Source organism: Diadema antillarum, unplaced genomic scaffold (genome assembly GCF_040938485.1).
Source record: "Diadema antillarum isolate AM-2024a unplaced genomic scaffold, OU_Dant_1.0 scf00000013, whole genome shotgun sequence".
Taxonomy (NCBI): domain Eukaryota; kingdom Metazoa; phylum Echinodermata; class Echinoidea; order Diadematoida; family Diadematidae; genus Diadema; species Diadema antillarum.
The window spans coordinates 2128053-2139057 of record NW_027270902.1 but is presented as its reverse complement, the minus strand read 5'-3'; the positions used below and the strand labels follow the sequence as shown (position 1 = coordinate 2139057).

The 11005-nt window shown below is 38.5% G+C and overlaps 1 protein-coding gene across 1 annotated transcript in view; it reads left to right on the top strand.

Annotated features, from left to right (window-relative positions):
- The first annotated feature begins 582 nt into the window (after nucleotides 1-582).
- Nucleotides 583-11005, top strand: part of LOC139721566 (DNA ligase 4-like) — a 48755-nt gene continuing 38332 nt past the window's right edge. The window contains 5 exon segments of the mRNA XM_071632894.1: nucleotides 583-872; nucleotides 2741-2818; nucleotides 2992-3090; nucleotides 4089-4153; nucleotides 5165-5315. Of these exon segments, the coding sequence (XP_071488995.1) occupies nucleotides 651-872; nucleotides 2741-2818; nucleotides 2992-3090; nucleotides 4089-4153; nucleotides 5165-5315 (615 nt within the window). The 5' untranslated portion in view covers nucleotides 583-650.

Sequence of the window (11005 nt, the reverse complement as noted above, 5' to 3'; positions counted from 1 at the left end):
TTACTGTAGAGGTCTAGTAGTCATGAATGTGTCAAGGGTTGGAGCAGCCACTATCTACCGGTACTTCCTCTGGAAGGCTGTTCCAGTCCTTTATGGTCCTCGGTAGGAAAAATGACTCCCTTATTGCATTCTGCAGGTGACAAGCTGGAACTGTTTGCTGTGAGAGAGCGTTGTTGACGTTAGTAATGCTGGTGATGGGGTAATGGGAGGAGTTTTGATTTGATTATTGGACAGTGAGTGGTCAAGGTCATTGCTTATCCTAAAATTATGTTAGTCATGCTGGCTGTCCGTGCTATTCCACGTAGACAATGATAATAATAATAATACAATACATTTATAAGGCGCTTAATACCGATGTTTCTAAGCGCACAAGACAATATTGATTCTGTATTGTCCATTTTGGGCTCTATAAATGGATATCAAATGAATACTTTGTGTACAACAATGTATACTGTTACCAAGGCCTGACCTCATTTGTCTTGTTTGTATTATAAAACCAAATTTAAACTTTTTATGAAATATTCTACAAAATCAGAAATGTGCTCTAGATGTGTTGTGTGTTTTAGATCTCTTCTACAGAAAACCTAAATCAAAACAAAGATGGTCTAACCTCATTGTAACTCCTCACTCTGCCACAGCCTGCTATAAATATGGCAACCACCAGCAATGACCCAGGGTCATTGGCAACAGCTACCTCATCTGCACCAGCTGGGGTCACTGTAGCAGGTCAGATTCCCTTTGCGGAGATATGTGGCTTTCTGGAGAGAGTACAGAAAAAGAAGGGAAACGACCAGAAAAGGAACCTCTTCAAAGATTTCCTGGAAAAGTGGCGTGCCTTTCACAAACAGCTCCATGCCAAGAATCCTACAACGGTAAGTTTAGTGAGAGCTCTGTCTCCCTCCTTCAGCTGTCTAGATACCATCACAAATCTCATTGTAAGGCAACTCTGCACGCTGGCACTGGTCTGACAGTCCCTGACCAGTCAAAATCACTGTCGGACCAGTAACTTTTTCAGGAATGGACCAGTAAAACATGGAAAAACTGGGTACTTTCTGCAAATTCTGGTCCAGCAGACAGGTTGGACCAGTAGAAAAAATGAGTACCATACAGATGTGTGCAGCCCCGTGTAAGGTCACAGTGGACAAATGATACATAGGTCTGAGTGCATCAGTCAGAAATTGTGTGCATGAAGTAGTATTGCAGAGTGAGTGTAGGCTGATTTCCATAGTTACCATGTGAACACTATTCCTACTGATGCACGAAAAGACTTCTGCATCATCTGCTTTATAGAACAGGGGACAGATGTTTATTGCCAGAAATCCAGTTTTTGATCAGGTGACTCAATGACAAATGTACTGGATGCATTTCCATTTGGCGTGCCATAGGCCAGAACCATGCATCTGATAATTACTGGATGTACGGTAAATTTACTGGCTGCATGATTAGCTAGCCAATAGGTAACTCTTCCTGAGTGCACAGACTCTTCCTGAGTGCGCAGTAACATGTTTACAGTGGCAATTGTCAGTGAGGCACTATGTGGCTAGTAAAAATAAACAAAAAACAAAAAACAAAAAAAAAAACACAGCTTTCGACCTATGAGATTGCAGGATATTCGCTACCTATTCTATACTGGTATAATTTTAGTGTACACAACTAAACATATCAAACTTACAAATGTTTTGTTTGTTTATAAAATCCTTAATGATCAAGCTCCGAAATATCTAGACGCCTGTTTGACTTTATATACACCTACTAGAAATTTGAGGTCATCTAGTGATCCGCTTCGTCTCACATACTCTGTTACTCGCACCGTAGCCAGTGATAGGACATTTGCTGTGTCTGCTTCAAAGCACTGGAACAATTTACCACTTACCGTTAGACAGTCTCCATCAGTCAGTGTGTTCAAAATAGCCTTGAAAACACATCTTTTCAGTAGCAACTAGTTCGTAGCTGTAACATTTATCCAATTATACATACTGTCGTATATATGTTTTGAATTGATTGTAAGCGCTTTAGGCCTTGTGGGAAAAGCGCACTATAAATAATAGTAATAGTAATGATAATAATGATAATAATAATAATAATAATCATCATCATCATAATCATAATAATCATAATAATACTAATAATAATCATCATAATAATAATAATGTAGATCTCTCACTTTGTTGTATGCTGAAATGTGCGAAAACATGGATGTTTGCTGAAATGTGGAAAAACATGTGGAAAAAACATGGAAAAACATTGAATATTGCAAATCCCGTGGGATAAACCACCTGCTTTCGGAGGTTTACTGTCAAACACATCTTGTTGGAGAACAGGGACAAAAAAGTGACATGGAATCTGTTATGTGAGCCAGTTGTGTCTCTCACACACGAGACTTCCATTCTAATAATTTCTTAGTCTTATCGGAGGACAACAGGTGTCTTGCCTCTTGTCTGAAGGAACAATGTGATAACAGTTAAATCAAGAATTAATACCTAAGCCTTTTGCTTGCAGTGTAGACCAGAGCTCTATACAAAAAGCTGGGCTACAGGTCTCTCATAATTCTTACAAATCTACTGATGAATAATCATGATGATTATTGTTGTTATTATCTTTAATTATTTTTTGATTTAGAACTCTTTTCATGTCAGTACTGGGCCAATGACAAATTTTTGTCCTTTTTTTTCGTAGTGCTATGATGTTATTCTTCATGACAAAGCATGGAATGAGTCCTTGCCCCTCTCTCTCTCAACAGACGGACAACTTCTACCCAGCCATGCGCCTGCTGTTGCCCCAGCTGGAGCGAGAGAGACTTGCGTATGGCATCAAAGAGGTATGGCAATATAAACTCGCCCCATTTTCACAGATATGTTTAAAAAAAAAAAATTCTCCAGCCACCATTGAACAGAAAACAGTATGCAAAGCATACACAGAGGATTATTGAAAAATGTGTGTAGGTGAGTTTATTGTTGTTACAATACTCCTGTTTCATTCTTCTTTGCACAGTTCACTCTGGCCAAGCTGTATATTGAGATTCTTGGGCTGGCCAAGGAGAGCACAGATGCCAAGAAGCTCCTCAATTACAGAGCTCCCACAGCCAAGCAGGTAGAACCTCCCCTCTGGTTTCCATAGCAACAGAGATTTCAGCGCAGCAGAAAACTTTGCTTCTCAGCTCTACTTGATCAACCTTTAACCTCACAGCTGCTCTTTAGTTGAAGTTTTCCTTCGGACAAATGAGACTGAATGGCAAATTCAGATTCTGTTTCAAACGTTAAATTTCAGATTCTTTATGGATCTATAACATGGAAATTTCTTTTTCATTGGCTTCATATAGTAATGTGATACAATGCAAAACATTACTACAATTACAACGAATAACATACTGAAACAACAATGAGAATCATCAATTGTAACAATGCAGCGTTAATATTTCAAACATGAGTGGAATGATTTTGCCCCTAGGGAGAGCACTTTATCACAGTTGCCTGGCCCTTTTGGTAAAGACTTGAAGCCATAGGACTTATGGTTGCTTGCTCACAATCATTTATTGTTTGCTCGGCAGCCACATTGAAACAAATCATAGGACACAAAATGATAAAAGCCAGTGTACTGACTTTTGTTCATGAAGAGCCCTTCCCGCTCAGTAGCGGGTATGTAGAATGCTGATAATACATGATGACTGAATCATGTCCACTTAGTAGAATTCAGTCGCATCCAAAACAAGTTCCAGGCACTTCACTCTAGTATTAAACACGGAGTGGGTACCGCTGTGGCCCGATATATTGTCATCGATGCACTAGTAATCTAATAATGAAGAATCATAGCAAACATGATCTGGGAAAGTGTGAGATTGTAATACTTCTGGCAAAGCTTTTTGGCTAACATTTCATATTTTTGTCATTACCAAAGTGAAATTGTGTTATTAGAGCATAATTCACACATTTCTGTATGCATTTGTGTATCTGTAGAATAAAAATCAACAATTTTAAAGCCATATGAGCACTATGTTTTCACTTTAAAAGTTATGGTGGTTATCTCAATTTGTATTTCAATTGGAAGGCATCTATCAATTTTTCTCTATCAATGTTTTATTTGCTTCTCAGGAAGCGGGTGACTTTGCCAGCGTGGCCTATTTTGTCCTAAGAAACAGATGTCCTGAGAAAGGCAGGTGGGTGTTTGGCGTTTTTAGTCTTTAGCTCACCTAAACCAGATGGCTCAAGTGAGCTACAATCGTGGGTGCTAACCTTCTGGTGTCCGTCATGCAACGGACCACACACTGGCCGTCCATTCATTGTCTGTCATTAGTCATCCACCTTTCAAAACTTTTTCACATTTTCATCTTCTTTTTTAATACTGGGGGCCTAATATCGACCAGATTTGGCAGGGATTATTTCCGGGGGGGGCTGGTTGGAGGGAATTATAGTTTGTACAGATGATGGCAGTGCCCTGTGGAGGGCCCCTGGGATAGGGCCAAATTTAGCAAAAAGCAGCATAGTTTGCCCTCAGATGGAGTGCTGCAAAGATGAAGTACACTGCTCAGGTTTTTGCTGGACATATGGGTCTCTGGTTCTTTATTTCCCTGTTCTGTCTTGTAGTCCCAGTACATTTAATTTTTTGTGAAACTGGTTTGGCCAGGCTCTCTTCACCTTCTTACCATAATTTCAGCTAGGAATGTTCATCAGAGTTATAGTATATTGGGATGTAATAAAAATGATATAACAATTATCTAGATGAAATGAATGGGTGAAAACTCAAGAGTAGGGGTAAAGGGTTATAGAAGTTTAGTTCAAATGTACTTTTCCCAATGTAACATTAACATTGTTATGTCCTTGGCTGACATGATGAGTCAGGATTGAAGAACAGTTAATATATACTGTATAAGCTGTTATTTTTGCGAGTAGATATTTTCTCGAATGAGGATGTCATGGATATTTTCACAAGATATTGTATTTCGCAAATTGACACAAGGCTATCGTAAGTGCACTATTACCGTAGCTTATGGTGTCATTTTTCGCGTGTTGTTTAATTTGTGGGGCAACTGTGATTCGCAAAAGTTAAACTCTCGCCTAAATAACAGCTTATACAGTAAAATGAAGTAATGAAGATGAAAGGTGAAATTCAAGGGTATTTTATAAAGGAAACCAGCTTTAAGTTTCCTCTGTCTTTGGCTCTTTTTCAGTCTGTCCATCAGAGATGTGAATGACAACCTGGACTCCATCGCTCTCAACAATGCAAGCAAGAAGAAAGACCTGGTGAAGAAAAGTTTGTTGACCCTGCTGAGGAACACCAGTGCCATAGAGCAGAAGTGGCTCATTAGGATGATCATGAAGGTACTGTAAAACGAGAAATGTTCGCGTGCATTTTAATTTCGCGAATTTCGCGAGCGCCAAGATTCGCGAAATTAAAATGCACGCGAAATTTCTTATCTACACTATGTGCATTGAACGCAAGAGGCAATTCGCGAAAATTTCTTGCCACGAAAAAGGCCGTCGGCTCCAATTCGCGATAATTTCGTGCCGTGAATATATCATGTTTTACAGCATGCAGAAAGTCTTGTCTGTGCAACTGCTATTTGCCAACATGGCCACTTGTGTGATCTTGCTTCACAAAGCCACCAGAAAGTCTCAAAACATGGATTTTCAGTTTAGGACAGATTCTGAAAGCACAGTCTCTAAGTTTGAAAATGATGCAAACTCAAAATACATGGATTTTCCTCACCTATGTAACTGAATTATGGAAAGAATGTGCACACTCTGGAAAGGTGCTTACTGGAAAAACAAAAAGAAGCTTTGAAGCTTAGGGTCTATTCAAGTGCTTTATCTCCTCAAACTGTGTTCTGTGCAGTGAGTGGGGAAAAAAGGTGTGAAACTCCTTAGCAACTACAAAACTGAAGGGATTATAAGATTAAGCTTTTTTTTTTTTTCTTTTTTTTGCTGTCTATGAGCACATTCAGTTATGAGTACTGCCAAAATTTTGAAGTGATGGCATCATTCTTTCAAAAGTTATTAGAGTTGAAAGTGAATGGTGTGTAAAGAGTTAAAAAGATAGGATTTTAAAGACATACTCAATTAGCAGTATTCTCCAAAACAAAACCCCTAGAAAAACTGCAAAAAACACAATTTCCCATTTGTTGTATGATCCCAAACTTTAAAATTATGTAGAATTGTTCTTTCAGAAGATATGCAAATGCAACAACTAAATATTGACTAAGTTGACCAATTTTACCTAATTTGAGTTCTCACATAAAGTGAGGATGTGCGACCTTTTGTTGGTTTTGTGATGCACGGCCACATATGTACGCTAGATAGAGTTTGACATGTTTACAGCACAGGAATAGACCAGTACAAAGGTTATGCATCCGTAATGTGTGGTTGGTCTGTAGCTTTATCACTCAGACATCAATGTACCATGTATAAATAGAAACATACATGTATCTTTAATGCATGGTAAACATTTGCTAATGTTAAAGGTCCTGTTTACCTTTGGGGAACAGTGATTTAAGAGAAATGTTCAAGATATCGCTTTTGATGCATATGTGCAGGTCAGTTGTATCCCAAAACACCCTACCATAAAACATTTTGCAATAAAGCCTAGAATATAAGGAGATATTACTATTTTTCTCATTAACCCATACTGTAGATGGTTTGGTCTGGAAACATTTTCATTATAACTGTTGTTCACATTTATTTATGTTTAACAATACTTAACATCAATCATACTGGTTCAAATTTTGATTGTGGTTTCTATCCCTAACTCACATTTTGGAACTATTTTGAAGCACTAATGCTGGGTTTTTGTTTCATCTGCAAGTGGTGAATTATGCCTTTAAAGCAGACCATATAAGCTTAGTCCATGTATTTTTTTTATGGAGCTGTCAGTGCGCACTGACATATCAATTGACCTTTAATGGAGAATGAAGCTCAGATATATATGAAGATTTTAACAGATAAAATTATACCATTTTTTTTTTAAAGTGAGGTCATTATCAAATGGAGAAAAGTATTTCTTTTTCATGATTCTGCACTTGTTACATAAATAAGAAATATTATTGAAAAAAAATCACATAGTTATGATTTTCGTTTTGTTTTTCAGTAGCTTTAATCTAAGATATCTCGAATTCATGGAAATATTAAAATAGATCTTCTCGTTTCTTTTGCATTTAAAAGCTTCATTTATGGATTGAGGGAATGCAGGAATATTAGTAGAACACATCAGTGAAGTTTGAGAAAATTGGAGGATGCATTGAAAAGCTATAGATGAATTTTTAAAATTTTGATGTGACCACATTTTTGTCTCGCCCACCGGAGGTGAAGGCGAGACTAAGGGATCCAAATGGCGTCCGTCCGTCGTCCGTCCGTCGTCCGTCACAAATGTTAAAGTTTACCTGCAAGACTCTCTTATGATGCATAACTTGGCAACTGTTACAGCAATGGTAGCCACACTTGGGTGATAGAAGCACTAGGGGTATCTTCATGTTATGGTGTTGTGGGAGGTCATGTGATGATGTCAAAGGTCATTTGAGGTCATATATTAAAGAGTATGTGCAAGACTCTCTTTTCTATGTTAAAGTTTACCTGCAAGACCCTCTTTTGACAAATAACTTCACATAAGTTGCTTGGATTACAACCTAACTTGGGTCATAGATGCACTGGGGGTACCTTCATGTTATGGTGCCGTTGGAGGTCACAGGATAAGGTCAAAGGTCATTTGAGGTCATACGTTAAAGTTTACTTGCAAGACTCTCTTATCACATGTAACTCAACACATGTTGCTACAATGGCAATCAAACTTGGGTGATGGATGCACTAGGGGTACCTTCATGTTATGTGCCGTAAGAGGTCACATGATAAGGTCAAAGGTCATTTGAGGTCATACGTTAAAGTTTACTTGCAAGACTGTCTTATCACACGTAACTCAGCACATGTTGCTACAATGGCAATCAAACTTGGGTGATGGTAGATGTCTCTTGGGAAGTTGAAGGTTACCACAAGGTCAAAGGTCACATACAGGGGTCAACGAACTTTTAGGGCCCAATGTTAAGTTTTTAGGGCGCATTTCGTTTATGGCTCATAACTTTTGATCCCTTTGTCCGTTTGTGACCAAACTTGGATGGAAGAAGTCCCTTGTGGAGGTGAAGTTCGTCACAAGGTCAAAGGTCACATACAGGGGTCAACAAACTTTTAGGACCCAATGTTATGTTTTTAGGGCGCGTTTTGATTGTGGCTCATAACTTTTGATCCCTATGTCCGTTTGTGACCAAACTTGGACGGTAGATGTCCCTTGGGGAGTTAAAGGTCATCACAAGGTCAAAGGTCACAGAAAGGAGTCAACAAATCTTTAGGGCCCAATGTTAAGTTTTTATGGCGCGTTTCAGTTATGGCTCATTACTTTTTTATCCCTTTGTCCGTTTGTGACCAAACTTGGATGGTAAATGTCCCTTGGGGTGTTGAAGGTCACCACAAGGTCAAAGGTCATAAGCAGGTCAATTAACTTCTGGGAGTTATAAAAAATATTAATTCCTTGTATGCGAATGGGCGAGACACAATTCGGCACTTGCCTTGTTTTATGTCACGTATGGATAATGATATAAAGTTAATGTAAAGAAAATTCACCATTTTTATTCTCACTTTTCTAGCATGGTGTTATATGAATATTGCAGCATTAATCAATTCTCTGGTACACATTTAGGTCTTACTCTCCATTTATGTGTCCAGGCTCTTAGCTTAATTTGCCAAACTGTTTCATCGGGTGCTGTTCGTTATTCCGAAGGTTCGTTATTCCGAAGGTTGCTTATTCCGAAGGTTCGTTAATCCGAAACACACAAATTCCCTATGCCTAGAGGTTCGTTGATCTGAAAATGAAAAAGGGTTCGTTAATCCGAACATTTGTGGCGTTATTCCGATGGTTCGTTATTCCGAAGGTTCGTTAATCCGAAAATGAAATAGGGTTCGCTATTCCGAAGGTTCGTTGATCCAAAGTAATATAGGGTCCGTAACGAACCTTCGGAACAACGAGCTTTGTTTCATTTTCAGATTAATGAACCTTCGGAATAACGAACCGTATTTCAATTTCAGATTAATGAACCTTCGGAATAACAAACCTCATCACATTTTCGGATTAACGAACCTTCGGAATAAAGAATCTTCGGAATAACGAACCTTCGGAATAACGAGCTGTAACCATTTTATCAGCATTCAGTAGGCCATCCCAAACTAGACATAGTTGTAGCTTTAGCAAGCTCACTCACATGTAGCAACATGCCTCAGTCCAATAGGAAGGCCGTGGTGACATAATAGGGATTTGGGGGATTAGGTAATCTGTATTCATTGACATTTAGTTTCCAGATATCTGTGCCTATTTGCAAACAAATTACTCCACTGTGAATGCCAGTTGGTAAACGGAGCACATTAAGGGTTGAAGTACTCATTAAATCCAGCCAGTGCAAAGTTGCTGGTCTAATCATGTCTGAGTTATTTAGAGACTCAGAGTAAATATTGATAGAATCTGACTCCAGTTGAGTAATTCTCATCGTGGAAAGAAGACAAAGTAGAATTATACTGTTCGATTTATTTCCCCAAAGGTAATGGATAAGTATGTTCAAGTGACATGCCAACAGCATTTAGACATACTTTAACCCGTTGAGGATGAGTCCCAAGTATACTTTGGCAGGTGTCTATGGGAAATGCGTGTTGTGGGAAATGCGTGTTGTAGCAAAATCAGTCTGTCCTCAATGGGTTAATGTTGCAGCTGCATTCCATGGAATGGCTAAATGTTTGGTCTGTCAGCCCTAACTAGCCCGGGCTCTTTTCGGCTATGCTATATTGGAACCCTCCCCCAGATCATGCCTATGAAGCATGTGACAGGCATCAAATTTTGTACGCACATTGCATGGGATGTACTCTACAAGACTGGATAATTGAATTTCCAAAATGAATTAATTTTTCATTAACAATTTGTTTTGCAAATTTATGCAACAAAATTGTATTTGGGCCTAATATGCTCATGTGCCTTGGGAATAAAGTTTTTTTTTTTTGTAGAAAAACTAATACACCAAGGTCTAACATTGTACAACATGAAAAATGGCTACACTATAAAAAAAATTCAATTCTTTTGTATTTCTTTTTTTTGTCTTTGCAATTTCTCATGTAGTTATTTGTTTGGGAAAAGCACCAAAAAACAGACAAAATTAGTGTACATTTGTACAACTCACGCCATTCTTGGCCTTGACCAGCTAACCTTGACGTTTACATGAATAAGAACTTCTACAAATATTCCATGGGAAGTACAAGATTACATAACTGCATGACAGACTTCCATACGCGTGCAAACATAAAAGAGTGATAATCAAGGATGGTATGTAGTGTACATGTAGATGTAGTTCCGCTCATTCCATGATAATTCATGTGTTATGCACATGGGAAATTTCATTTTTGGAGCAAGCCTGACTGTAAAATGCCCAGTGGAGCATTAAGCATTGATCCAAATTTTCAACATTTAGTATAAGAAGATGTAGTTCATGCAGAACTCTAGGCTCAAAAGTCAGGAAAGACACATTTTTCTCTGTTCAGAAATGATCACAGAAAGAAAAAAAAAGGGAGATGAATCCCCCAACCTCCACCAGCTTTTAAAGGGTCAAAAACTAAACCTGTTACTTTGTGGATTTAGTCAATGCGGAAGTGTAAGGGTAATAACACACAGGTGAAGATTGAGGAAATTCTGACAAACCAGCCGAAAGCTCTGAGACTGGATTCTACAGCCTTTGTCAAATCCATTCCTCTCACAATTCTCTGCGAGCCTTCGATGCCCCCAAGTGAGATTCTTTTTGTCCGTAGACAGAGAACAAACAGATGGGTAATCTGCCTGTGTGAAAGCAGTCAAGCAGTACACTTATCCCCATTCCATGTTCAACTTCATGTGCCATCAAACAGTTACAATATCGATCTGGAGTGAGGTATGAATTGAGCTCATAATGGAATAGCTAATGGGCTCACAAACTCTTTTGTTATTCAGCAAAACTGAA